The sequence below is a fragment of the Cervus elaphus genome, chromosome 19, assembly GCF_910594005.1.
Source record: "Cervus elaphus chromosome 19, mCerEla1.1, whole genome shotgun sequence".
Lineage (NCBI taxonomy): Eukaryota > Metazoa > Chordata > Mammalia > Artiodactyla > Cervidae > Cervus > Cervus elaphus.
This window is the reverse complement of record NC_057833.1, coordinates 60,069,497-60,083,690: the sequence shown is the minus strand read 5'-3', so window position 1 is coordinate 60,083,690 and position 14,194 is coordinate 60,069,497. Positions and strand designations below refer to the sequence as shown.

General features: G+C 36.8%; 1 protein-coding gene and 1 pseudogene across 2 annotated transcripts in view; one reads left to right on the top strand and one right to left on the bottom strand.

Moving 5' to 3' along the window:
- SPICE1 (spindle and centriole associated protein 1) overlaps positions 1 to 14,194 on the bottom strand; it is a 64,645-nt gene that overhangs the window by 30,436 nt on the left and 20,015 nt on the right. The window contains exons 7-10 of one of the 2 annotated variants that reach the window (XM_043874693.1): positions 13,985 to 14,100; positions 1,305 to 1,447; positions 980 to 1,132; positions 231 to 496 (exon numbers count right to left, since the gene is read on the bottom strand). In XM_043874693.1, the coding sequence (XP_043730628.1) occupies positions 231 to 496; positions 980 to 1,132; positions 1,305 to 1,447; positions 13,985 to 14,100 (678 nt within the window). The remainder of the gene's footprint in view (positions 1 to 230; positions 497 to 979; positions 1,133 to 1,304; positions 1,448 to 13,984; positions 14,101 to 14,194) is intronic. The other variant, XM_043874694.1, reaches the window with a different exon arrangement.
- On the top strand, positions 3,241 to 10,043 carry LOC122675829 (annotated as a pseudogene).

Here is a 14,194-nt window from a genome sequence, read left to right as displayed (position 1 = left end):
TTACCAAACTAAAATCAACACCACTTATCTGGCATATCTTTATCAGGATGTAGAGAAAATTAAGAGGATAAACCTTTCCAACAGATAATCCAAAGCTGAGCCATTTTAAACAAAGTTACTCAAACTTGACTATACTTTATTTGGAGAATGCAATAATTTAAGTGTAGAGGGGAAAAACCTACCCAACTCTGCCATCAGTCTAGTAGAAGAGAAGACTCTAATAACCTTACCTCTTTAAGGTACCGAACCAGGCGACAGAGTGAGCTCACGAGGGACAGGGTGAAGCCGGTGAGACCCTGACTATTTTGCAGTCCCTGGACCTTGCGGCCTGTCCACCGTTCATATTCTTCTATTTCATGTTCCACTTCATGTATCATGTGTTTGAGGACCTCCAGGCTGGGGTTACTGCTACTTGGTAAGTCTGTGGAGGCTGTGCTGGCTGATAACACGCTATTCTTCTGTTTGGAAGGAGCACGTGAATCTGGTTTTCTTTTCACTGATAATGACAGAAGTCATTCTACGTTAAGACCAGGAAAAATTAAAACTACAGAAATGTTTGAATGTTGCTTACAGTTTATAAAAGGTTTTTTTACAGAAGGTATCATCATTTTCTCATAAAGAATCTATATTGTTTAAGCCAGATTTATACTATCTATAATAAATGAATGAGAATCATCCTTCTAGAGTTACATGGAATAAAAGGAAGCACTAAATGGCTACCATTCAACAACCTCTTATTATGCAGGATCTGACTGGATGAGTTTGAGAGACATGTACTAAGAGGCTAAGATAGCTATATCAAGTTACATAGTTTTTTTGTTTTTTTTTTTTTAACACTTCCAAAACAGAGAATTTATTTTATTTATTTATTTTTAAATGTGTATAACCTCCCTATCCCACCCCTCTGTAGGTTGATACAGAGCCCCTGTTTGAGTTCCCTGAGTCATAATAACCCACTTTGTCAATTAAGAGACTGAACCTTTATTTAGCAGCTGTTTTTGCTTCCTTGAGTTCAGCACCTGTCCCACAACACAGCTTGAGTCTAGAGTCTCAGATTCTTCAGGTTGAAGCCTCATATGGATTCTCTTAACAGCATTGGTAGCATTCAATGCAGCTACAATTCCAAAAGAATCTCAAGTAAACAACAAAAAAAATTTTTAAGCATTTCAATCAATAGGTCAATCAGTATTTACCAATCAGGCTAAGACAGTAAAAACTCAAGTGACATTCCTTTAAAAATTACTGGGTTTAAGAAAGAAAGTAAGCTACTACTCTGGGAGAAATAATACAGTGGGGGACCAAACCTTTTTGTTCTCCTGATGGAGAAGCAGATGATGGAGTTCCTGAAGAGGTTGTTATTTGTGACTGTGTTGCTACTTTCTGCTGAATATCAGTCCATAGTTTATTAATTAACTCAGAATTTTCTTCCTTTATTTGGTGGAGAAACCTATAAATTACAGGACAACAAGTTACGTTAGAATTAGTAAGTGCTATCATTTAACTTGTTCAACTGTTTACATGTTTGATATGAAGAAACATTTAATAATTCATATCCAAAGAGAAATATGTTTTGCTTTAATTTACAAGGTAAGAACTAAAATGCCAATCTTCTCAGTGTTAGAAGATACTGTTCATCTCCCTTCCAGTTTCCAAGCTAGGATGGCTCCCAAAACAACAGTGATCTGCCCTTTCTGAAGTTTTGTGCTATAGGCTCCATCCTCCCCTCTCTTTCTCTAGAGAAAGTACATGGTTTTTGATGAAGGAGCTGGTTCTCTGAGCACAGCCTCTGCCCATCACTGAAGTAAAGTGACTGGAGCAGACTCTGCCCCTGTGTGTCATTAAGGCGGGAAGAAGGAATGAGAAGAGCTGCAGTGCAGGGGGTGAGAAAGAGAAGCCTTTTGCTGTAATCATCTTTATCAGTGATAAAGCTGATTTTTCAGTCTCTAGTTGTCTGATTTGTTTGCCTATTTCCCAATTAGGCTAACATTTAAAAGGGGAGGATACTAAAAGTAGAAACAACCCAAATGTCTACCAACTGATGAATGAATAAGTAAAATGTGTTCTGTTCACACAAAAGAACATTATTCAGCCGTAAAAAAATGAAGTGCTAACACACTACAAATATGGATGAATCTTGAAAACATGTGACGGACACCAGACACAAAAGATCACATTTTACATGATTCTATATAGAAAATGTTCAGAGTAGACAAATCTACAGAGATTTAAAACACACACACACACACACACACACACACACACATTCATTTAATAGATTAGATTGGGCTGAAAGGTTTGGGAGAAAATGGGATCTGATTATTAAAGAGTGTGGGGCTTCTTTTGAGGGTAATGAAAATGTTCTGAAACTGACTATGGGTCACACAGTTCAATGAATATACTAAAAAAAATCTCAAATTCTGTTAATATTATACTTTAAATGGATAGATTGTATGGTATATGAATGGTAAATCAATGAAACTGTTATGAGAAAACAACAGAAGTGACTCCATAAACCTCAATCTAGCGGAGCTGCTTTCAAGCAACCTGTGGACAGCACATTGAACACTAGCTGCTACAAAGTTTAACAAAAGGCCTGTAATGTGGTCCACACACATTATGGCTAGTTATCAAAGCATCAAGAAGACTCCTACTGCAACATAGTATAAGTGGTGGTGGTTTAGTCACTAAGTCCTGTTTGACTCTTGCGACCCCATGGACTGTAGCCTGCTAGGCTCCTCTGTCCATGGGATTCTCCAGGCAAGAATACTGGAGTGGGTTGCCATTTCCTTCTCCAGGGGATATTCCCGACCCAGGGATTGAACCTGGGTCTCCTGCATTGCATAGTATAAGTTAGGTCTAAATCCAACCTTCAGGATAAATCATAAGAAAAGTGTCATAATGAGATTTCTATACAACTTGGGGAAATCTCCATTAACGTCTTCTAATGTTTATACTTTTAAGAATCAGGTTGTATCAAACAGCAACAACAAAATAATAATACAATACTATCTATGGTAGGCTTAAGAATTGCCCTCTAAAGAGACACCCATAACTTAATCCCTGGAACTTGTGAATGTTACCTTATCTGACTAAGAAGGGACTTTGCAGGTGTGATTAAGCTAAGGATCCTGAGATAGGGAGATGATTCTGGATTCTCCAAGTGGGCCCTGAATGCAATCACATGCATCCTTAAGAGGGAAGCAGAGGGAGATTTTGATGCACACAAGCAGAGAAGGTGACATGAAGGTGGAGGCAGAGACTGGAGTGATGTGGACACAAGCCAACACCTTCAGCCACCAGAAGTTGAAAGAGGTAAGGGATGGAATCTCACTTAGAGAACCCAGAGGGAATGTGGCAATACCAACATCGTCACTTTAGTCTAGTGAAACTGATTTAGGATTTCTGGCCCCTAGAACTGTGAGAGAATAAATATCTGCTGTTTGAAGCCACCAAGTTTGTAGAAATTTGTTAACACAGCCCCAGAAAATTAATACAGATTTTGGTATCTAGATATGGAGTGCTGATGTAACAAATACCTAAAAATATGAAAGTAGCTTTGGAACTGGATAATGAATAAAGGCTAGAATAATTTTTAGGTGAACGATAGAAAAAGCCTCCTTTCCATGGATCATATCACTGACTCACGAATCTGAGCAAACTCTGGGAGATAGTGGAGGACAGAGGAGCCTGGCGTGCTGCAGTCCATGGGGTTGCAAAGAGCTGAACATGACTTAGCAACTGAAGTTCGGAACAACAACAGAAAAAACCTGATTGCCTTAAAAAGATTATTGGTAGAAATATGAATGTTAAAGATTCTTCCATTGAAGACTCAAGAGGAAGTCAGGAGCATGGTAGAGAAAGCCTGTATCATCTGAGAAAATAACATATCATCATAAATAGAATGTTGGTAGAAATATGAATATTAAAGAAGCTTCTGGTGAGGATTCTGAAGGAAATGAGGAACATGTTATTGGAAACTGGGAAAAAGGCAATCCTTACTATAAAGCAGTAGCAAAGCTGAGTTGTGTAGGGAAGCAGAATTTGTAAGCAATGAAACTGGATATTTATCTGTCAAGGTTTACAAGGAAAAGTACTGAACGTGCAGGTGGAGATAGTGGTGAACCTGCCTGCCAACATGGGAGACATAAGAGATCAGGTTCGATCCCTGGGTCGGGAAGATCCACTGGAGGAGGGCATGGAAACCCACTCCAGTTTTCCTGCCTGGAGAATCCCCATGGACAGAGAGTCTGGCGGGCTACAGTTCATAGGGTCACAGAGAGTCGAGACACTACTGAAGCGACCACACATGCACACGCACGCACTGAACATGCAGCCTGCTTTTCTTCTTGCTAAACACAAGAGTAAAGAGATAAATTGAGAGAATAACTCTTAAGCAAAAAGAAACCAGGATTTGATTTGAGAAATCCTTACTCTTCAGATTGCAAAAGATGCTCAAATTAGGAGTCACTGTTAGGAAAGTAGGCTCTGGAGATAAGCACAAATGCACCAATTCTCTTTTATGGCAGCATCAATTATAACAGTGTTTTAATGACTTTATTTTAGAGACAACTTAGGAATATCAGCATCTCTAATTTACATCCCATCCAAAAGATGCTACCCAAGCCTACTGGAAAGAGCAATTTTCCTTGTCATTTGGTTTCTGCCACTTGGGATTTCGTCTTCTCAATTCTTTCTCCCTTTTTTCACACAATGAATGCCTCCAACATCACCTCTTCCTCTCCCTAGCCTGTAATACAAAGGTCTACAGAGGAAGTAAGGTAGTGGTAAGAGTTAAGTAAGAGAAAGGCTTACAACCATTGCTTCCTCACTTGGAATGTGCTGACCCCCAAAAACACCAATGACTCAGTAGAGATTTTCGAGGACTGGGTTACAGATTTATTGATAATGTATAATATTATCATATGAGAAATCAATTCCGTGCTCACAAGAACTCACAGAATTCACAGAAATTTTCAGACCAGAAGGCACTTTGGAAATCTTATTTTCTACCCTCCTCATATTTTACAACTGAGGAAATAAAGACCAGAGATGATCTAAATAGTAAGTAGCCAAAGGCTTAGTCCCCAGATTCCAAGTCTAATTTATCTTCTACTAACACCCCATGCTCAGCAGTCAATAACTAACATTTTGAGACATAGGTATTCATAAATTAGAAATTGCTTTTTCAAACAACTAATCAGATAAAACTAATCTTAACCTATTGAATGAAAAAAATTATTTACTTCAAGTGTAAAGAATAAAAGTCATTCTGTACAAGATTAGTTACATTTAGGTTCTGAAAGAAAAGTACTTAAAAGATGATACATATTTCCAGGTATTCTGAAGAAAATGGTGACCAGCTAAACTTGAATTACTCTACATATCCTCCAAACACTGTACAGTGAAACAGAAAAGCAAAAAAACAGCATACAACCCATACCTTCTGTATTATTGGAAGAGAGAGAATACTACTAATTTCAAACTACCTGTAAGTATAAAAATAAGCATCAAATTCCAACAAACATATTTCTTGAGCTCCTGCAGGAAACCTTTGCAAAGAATGGGGCAGCTCAAAATGACTGCAAGGAGAAAATGAAAGCTGAGAGCCTACTGGTGGCAAAAATTACCTCTAGAAAGAAAAAGTCCACTCTAAGTATGCAAATACTTAAAAAAAAAGGGGGGGGCAATCATAACCCAACCAGGAAGTGTGCAGAACCCAAGGTGGTAGTCTTGGGAATGCATCACTTCTTAAGGAGAAGACAGTTAACAGAAAAGGAAAGATGCACTTTGGAGGCTGAGTGCTGAAGGGAAAAAGATGCAAAAGACCTGCAAGACAAAACAGAGTCACAATATTGGAGGAGAAGCCACCTTTAATCTACCAATACTTTTTTTTCTTTAAAAAAAAAAAAAAGGCTTTAAAGAAGTTGTGCTTCACTGTAACTGAGAGAAAAATCACTCCAAACTCCCAATCCTCTCCACAAAATGTTCAGTATAACAAAGGAAGTACATCAAACCAGAAAACTGAAACTGAAATACTTCAGGTAATGAAATTCCTGCCCCCAACATGCAGAAAAAAGAAGAAGAAAACTATAACACAATACTTTAAGTAGAATTAAATATACCTTAAAAAGCATTTCTTTAATCAGAAATTCTAAAACTAAAACCAGAAATGGACAAAGAACATGAAGAAATAAAAGAACTGATTAAACTGAGGAAAGAAATCAAAGAAAAACTATGTCAGAAATAAAGGTTAAATTACAATGTCTCCATTGAAGAATTATTAAACAAACATTTAATAAGCAACATTAAAGAATTACAGAACAACAAAAAGAATATAATTAAGATTAAGAAGACTATAAAAGGTCAAAGAGAAAGTGCCTAAAGAGGGAAACCAGGAAAAATCTTTTGTGTCTATAAGGGAAGTTTCTGAAAAAGAAAAACGAAACAGTGATTTAGAACTAATACTTTAAAACTACAACTATAATCAAAGAAAACTTTTAAGGCCAAAAAAGAAAGAAAGAAAAAGAACAGAATATATACATATTTCTTACATATAGGAAAGGGCCCATATATAAATATAGGAAAAGGCCAACTGTGTGGGAAAGGAAAAATTGACCTGAAAAGGTAATCTAACATATAGTTTAGCAAAATTTAAATTTTAAAGATAAAAGAAATCAAGTCACTAGATAAAAATGCCAAATTATTTACAATGGCAAGTGAAGGGCAAGAAAATTATCCTAGCATCAGACTTCCAAAAAAAACCATTCCAAGCAAACCAAGAATGGAGTAATATTTTTAAGAATGTTAAGGGGAAAAAAATAGGAACCATAGATTTTATATCCAGCCAAAATGTCCTTCAAATATCAAAGCCATACAAAAACTTCTAAACTTTCAAAAACTCAAGGAAAACTGAATTCCCAAGTCCTATGGCATAAACTTTGTCTGAGAGAATCAACCAAGAGTTAACTAGGGATATGTCAAAAGGGACTGATGATAAGCATTTGATATATTTATTTATAGCTCAAAAACAAAAACAAAAATAGAGATATAAGAGGAAAAATAATATGTAAATGTTTTATGCTCCATTAAAGGTCAAAAATGCAGCTCAAAAATGAGGATGAGGATGGAGAGAAAAGCAGGGAAGAAATGGGAATGCAGCATGACTCACCTGCTGCACAGGTAGTAGATGAAAGTCAAAAACACCATTGCAAGCCTGGCAGTGAAAGCTTAAGTAAGAAAACAGGGAACTAAAGGCTCTACAGAAAGTTGATATAAAGAAACGAGCAAGGACAAAAAATACAAACTTCCTAAATACCAATGAAACCTTTTAAAAGAAGACAGAAGACATCTCACATAAAGAAGGAAAATTATAATTAAAGTATAATACACTCAGTATCATAAAATAATGACAAAGTTGACACCAAATATATCAATCATATCAATACATGTTATAAGTCTACTTCACCAATTAAAAAAAAAAAGATTTTCAAATTGACTAACAAGGCAAGATCCAACTCTATGTTAAATACAAAGACACATTTAGAACACAATAATTCAGAAAAACTAAAAGAATAAGCAAAGACAATCCAGGTGATTAGAAACAAGAAAAAAAGCAGAGGTTTTGTTCCTGTTATCAAAGTACAACTGAAGCCAAGAGACACTAACTTGACTTGTTAGCCAATTTATAATGCTAAAAGCCATAATTCACAATGAAGATATAATATACATGGATATCCATGTATCAAAAAATAACCATCTTTTTAAGGACGGAGGTATTTAACTCCAAACAAAATTACATATACTTAAACATCAAATGCAAAGAAACAAACATTAATAGTGAGAGACTTTAAAACACCACTCTCAGTACAAGATAATGGCAAAAATAAATAAGGATATAGAAGACATATACAATATAATCAATAAGGTAGATCTTATGGATATACATAAAGAACTTTATACTTTATTAATACAGAATATACCTTCTTTTCAAACACACGCTTGGGACATTCACAAAAATTTGATCATATATTCCAGTCACAAAGAAAACATCATTAAATTCCATAAGTAGAAATATTACAAACCACACTCTGACTGCAGTAGAACTAAAAACAACTGTAGAAGAAAACCAAGAGACTCTTCTATCTGGAAGCTTAAAAATGAAAGAAAACAACAATAAAAACTATTAAATAACTATTAGGTAAAAGAGCAAATATAAACTGAAATTAATTTCTAAAATAATGAAACACGACATATTCAGTTGTGCAGTACACATTTAAGGCAGTGATCATGGAAAAATTCTGAACCTTAAATATGCTTATCAATTGAAATAAAATAATGAAAATAAATGCATTACATTCTCAACTCAAAAAGCTTTAAAAAAAGCACAAAGAAGATTATAATAAAGATAAAAGCAAAAATTGATAAGGAAGAAATCAGAAAAATTATAGCTCTAGTTAAGAAAACAAAAGACATTTTCCAGAAGTATAGAGACTATTTGCACACCTCAATGGACATACATTCATAAATCTAGATGAAATGGATAATTTTATGAGAAAATGTAATTTATCAAAATTGACATCAACAGATATAGAAGGCTTAGATAATCCAATCTTCATAGAAGAAACAAAGTTATTATGGTACTTCCCCACACAAAAAGCACCAGGTTCAAATAGTTTCACAAGGAAATTCTACCAAACACTCAAAGTACAGATAGTCCCAATGCCACATAAATTGTTCCAGAACTTAAAAAATTAGAAAACTTTCCAATAGATGCTTCTTATAAAATCAAGTACAACACTGTTACCTCAATCTGACACTATATATTTAAAAATTATAGATAATATCATTTATGAATATTAATGCAAGAATACTATTAAATAAAATATTAACAAACAAAATCTAGTATCACTATAATAAAAACAATATGCCAAGTGGAATTTATTTCAGGAATTCAAGAATATTTCAAAAAGGCATCTGTAATATAAAGAACCGTACTAATAGATTTAACCAGGAAACACATATGATTATCTACAAATGTTAAAGTCTGAGAAAATTCAACATTCATTTCTGATAAAAACATTCAAGAAAACAGGATTTGAATGATGTTTCCCTAGCATTGTTTTTGTTTTAAAAAAAGACCTGAGTACTGAAGCCAGCACTTTACTAAAGAGGAAACAAAAGTATCATTTTCACAGATCAGGAGCAAAACAAGGATGCCCACTATTTCCACCATCATTTACCACTGTCCCTTAGCTACTGCAGTACACAAAAGAAACAAGCTAGTGATACAAGACTCAGAAAACAAAACTATGTCTATTTGCAGATGACATGATAGGAAAACCCTAGAAAACCAATGCTAAAACTAACTCAACCAAGGTTCAGAAAGGTAGCAGAATATCAATATAACACACTAAAATCAGCTTGGCATCAAAATGGTGGCCTCTAGGACAGCTCACAACAATGAGAACTCCCTAGTACCTCCGCCACCAGCGTACCTGTCCTCACAGAGAGCCAAGCCACCCCCCACGCCCCCAGGAGATACTCCAAGACCAGTAGGGCATTTGTTTACTCACTGCTCACTAGAGGCAGGCCTTTTCCAGATGTATTCCTTTTCAGAGGCTTTGTTCTTCTGCATGGGAAACGGATTCCTCCAAGGCTACTATTTGGTTTACTGTGCTGAATACCCTGCTGAGTGGTACACAGACATACAGTTTAGCCCTGGTGTCTTCTTATCTATTTTGGTAATGGGAATCAACATTCATAGTGACTATAACGCCTCCAGCTCAGGAAGCCTAGAGAAATCATCTACAGGATTCTACAAAGTGGCTTGTTCATGTACATTTCTGGAATCAATTTCCTTTCTGAGATCACTGAATGGATGAGCTATGTCCTGGCCACCTGGTCTCTTCTCAGCACTTATACTTGCATTTTTTTTCTCACTTTTCTTTCCTTGGGCTGTGAACCTTTCACCACCACAGGTTCTACCTCAAGATATTGAGGACTACCCCAAGTCTCAGAAAGCCCTCATTCCATTCATCTTTTAAGGAAACCAAATAAAAAGGGAACACAGCTCCCATGATCCTGTGGAAAACCATAAAGCTGCTGAGACTGTAACTTTTACAGTCCCACTGCATATATGTAAGAGTTGGCCTCTGGAGTTTGGGCAGCTAACCTAAAAATTCTGCAGGGGCCCCCTTCATGTTTCCTCCTACCCTCCCAGGGGGTCTCTGTCCTGATCTGTTAAAGCTTCACAAAGCCCTTTTTCACACAGAGACATCTGCTTCTTAGCCTTTCCTCCTGAAAAGTAAAAAGTTACCTATGTATTTTTTCCTTTGGATGATGCAAGTACAGGTGCTTTTATACCTGCTCTGTATCAGTATAAGCTCTGTAGTTGAGAAAGTTTTGAGTTGAGGGCAGTGCTTAAAGAATTTATTATAGGTACACATTTGATTAAACTAATCAGCAGAGATTTAAATTCTGAAGCTGCACAGACCCAGAGCAAACCTCCTCCCAAATGAAAACCCACTCACACTTTACTTTTCCACGGTTAAGAGTGAAAGATGGGAAATAATTAAGTAGACTTTTAGTAGAGGACCCTCTCTTCATACTGCTGAACAAATGCAACAACGCATTGACTTCATTTAAAATTTCTGCTTTGTCTTAGTGCCTCTGTCTTCCTGAAGATTCCACAATCACTGATAGAGATATTGAAGGTTAATCCAGAAAGCTGATATGGGTTTTACCAAAGGCCAGGTTTTAATGATCACAAGGAAGAAATGACTCTGGTTGACAACAAAGAGAGAAAAAAAGTGTTTTACAAAATATTGCAAATTCTCGTATTCTTAGAAACCATGGAAATATCCAAATAATGAGAGCGCCAAATAAGGAAAATTACCAAATAAGAGCATATGCCGTTTGCCATGACGAGACACATACAATGATGGTGAAGCATCCCAGAAGCGCCCGGCAACTTTTCTCTTCTGGAGTTTCTGCATCACAGTCCTCAGGAACTGTTCAGCAAGGCATCCTCTAGTGGGGCCTTGAACTGCAGCTCTCAAAAGTCCCAGGGGCAGAGGTTGAAACTGCAACCAGAGGGATGCCTCCAGGCAGAAAATGTGCTTTGTTTGGCTCCAACAGTGTTTCACACATAGTTTGGTTTTCTTTTTTATTTTTTTACATTCAAAGTTTCCAAAATTTAAAAATTAGGTTTCTATATTCTCTGGTTTCCTTTAAAAAGTTGGAGGATCTAGGCCTGCAGAGCCCACTAAGAACTGTGACTGATCAGCTGGTTCAGTTCAGTTCAGTCGCTCAGTCGTGTCCAGCTCTTTGCGACCCCATGAACCACAGCATGCCAGGCCTCCCTGTCCATCACCAACTCCCGGAGTCCACCCAAACCCGTGTCTATTGAGTCAGTATTGCCATCCAACCATCTTATCCTCTGTTGTCCCCTTCTCCTCCTACCCTCAATCTTTCCCAGCATCATGGTCTTTTCAGCTCTTTGTATTAAGTGGCCAAAGTATTGGAGTTTCAGCTTCAGCATCAGTCCTTCCAATGAACACCCAGGACTGATCTCCTTTAGGATGGACTGATTGGATCTCCTTGCAGTCCAAGGGACTCTCAAGAGTCTTCTCCAACACCACAGTTCAAAAGCATCAATTCTTCGGCACTCAGCTTTCTTCACAGTCCAACTCTCACATCCATACATGACCACTGGAAAGACCATAGCCTTGACTAGACGGACCTCTGTTGGCAAAGTAATGTCTCTGCTTTTTAATATGCTGTCCAGGTTGGTCATAACTTTTCTTCCAAGGAGCAAGCATCTTTTAATTTCATGGCTGCAGTCACCATCTGCAGTGATTTTGGAGCCCAAAAAAATAAAGTCAGCCACTGTTTCCCCATCTATTTCCATAAAGTGATGGGACCGGATGCCATGATCTTAGTTTTCTGAATGTTGAGCTTTAAGCCAACTTTTTCACTATCCTCTTTCACTTTCATCAAGAGGCTCTTTAGTTCCTCTTCACTCTCTGCCATAAGGGTGGTGTCATCTGCATATCTGAGGTTATTGATATTTCTCCCGGCAATCTTGATTCCAGCTTGTGCTTCTTCCAGCCCAGCGTTTCTCATGATGTACTCTGCATATAAGTTAAACAAGCAAGGTGACAATATACAGCCTTGTCATACTCCTTTCCTATTTGGAAACAGTCTGTTGTTTCATGTCCAGTTCTAACTGTTGCTTCCTGACCTGCATACAGGTTTCTCAAGAGGCAGGTCAGGTGGTCTGGTATTCCCATCTCTTTCAGAATTTTCTGCAGTTTATTGTGATCCACACAGTCAAAGGGTTTGACATAGTCAACAAAGCAGAAATAGATGTTTTTCTGGAACTCTCTTGCTTTTTCGATGATCCAGCGGATGTTGGCAATTTGATCTCTGGTTCCTCTGCCTTTTCCAAAAGCAGCCTGAATATCTGGAAGTTCATGGTTCACGTATTGCTGAAGCCTGGCTTGGAGAATTTTAAGCATCACTTTACTAGCGTGTGAGATGAGTACATTAGAATTTGCAACCTCTGTAGAGGAGTCAACCTCACAAGAAACGGAAAGACATCCCATATTCTTGAATTGGAAGAATTAATATTGTTAAAATGGCCATAATACCCAAAGCAATCTACAGATTTAATGTGATCCCTATCAAACTACCCATGACATTTTTCACAGAACTAAAACAAATAATCCTAAAATGTATATGAAACCGTAAAATACCCAGAATTGCCAAAGCAATCCTGATGAAAAAGAACAAAGCAGGAAGCACAACCCTCCCAGACTTCATACAATATTACAAAGCTACAGTAACCAAAACAAAAATAAACAAATGGAACCTAATTAAACTCAAAAGCTTTTACACAGCAAGGAAGCCATAAACAAAGGAAAAGACTATCCAAAGAATGGGAGAAAATATTTGCAAATAAAATGAATCTCCAAAATATACAAACAGTTCACTCAGATACATATCAAAACAACAAACAACCCAATCAAAAAAATGGGCAGAAGACCTAATAGAGACTTATCCAAAGAAGGCATACAGCTGGCAAAAAGCACGTGAAAAGACGCTCAGTACTGCTAATTATTAGAGAAATGCAAATCAACCTACAATAAGGTATCACCTCAGGCCAGTGAGAATGACCATCATCAAGAAGTCTACAAACAGTAAATGCTAGAGAGAGTGTGGAGAAAAGGGAACCCTCCTCCACTGTTGGTGGGAATGTAAACTGGTACAGCCACTACAGAGAACAGTATGGTGATTCCTTGAAAAACTAGAAACAGAGCTACCGGATGATCAAGCAATTTCATTCCTGGGCATATATCCAAAGAAAATCATACTTTAAAAAGATACATGCACCCCAATGTTTACTGCAGCACTATTTACAATAGCCAATACACGGAAGCAATCTAAGTGTCCATCAACAGATAAATGGATAAAGATGTGGTATATATACACAATAGAATACTACTCAGCCATAAATATGAACAAAATAATGCTATTTGCAGCAATACAGAAGGACCTAGAGATAATCATACTAAGTGAAGTAAGTCAGACAGAGAAAAACAAACATCATATGGTATCACTTATATGTGGAATCTAAAAAAAAAAATGATACAAATGAACTTATTTACAAAACAGACTTACAGACTGGTACTAAGTGAGAAGATCTCAAATGTTTTCACCACAAAGAAGAAATGGTAATTATATGATGTGACGGAGGTATTAACCACCCATCACTTAATGATATGATGGTAGCCATTTTGCAGTATATAAGTATACCAAATCAACAAGTTGCACACCTTAAACTTATACAACATTATCTATATCTATTATATATATATCTATTATACAACATTATCTATCAATTATACCTCAATAAAGCTGAGGAGGGGAGAGATGGCCTTGGAAAAAAGGAAGCACTGTAGATATTTATGCCATATATACTTACGTTCCTGTATTTGCATTTGACTGAGAGCTTAGAGAGTTATCCAACTCATTCTCACTTTCTTCTGACTGACTGTTAACAGTTCCTTCTTGTTCATCATCATCTACTTCATTAAGAGCCTTACAATTAAATAACAACATAGACTGGTTACATACACACTTATCTTTTGTTTCTTTTTGTAATAAGAGAAGAAAGGTCCTTCTTTCTAAGGCA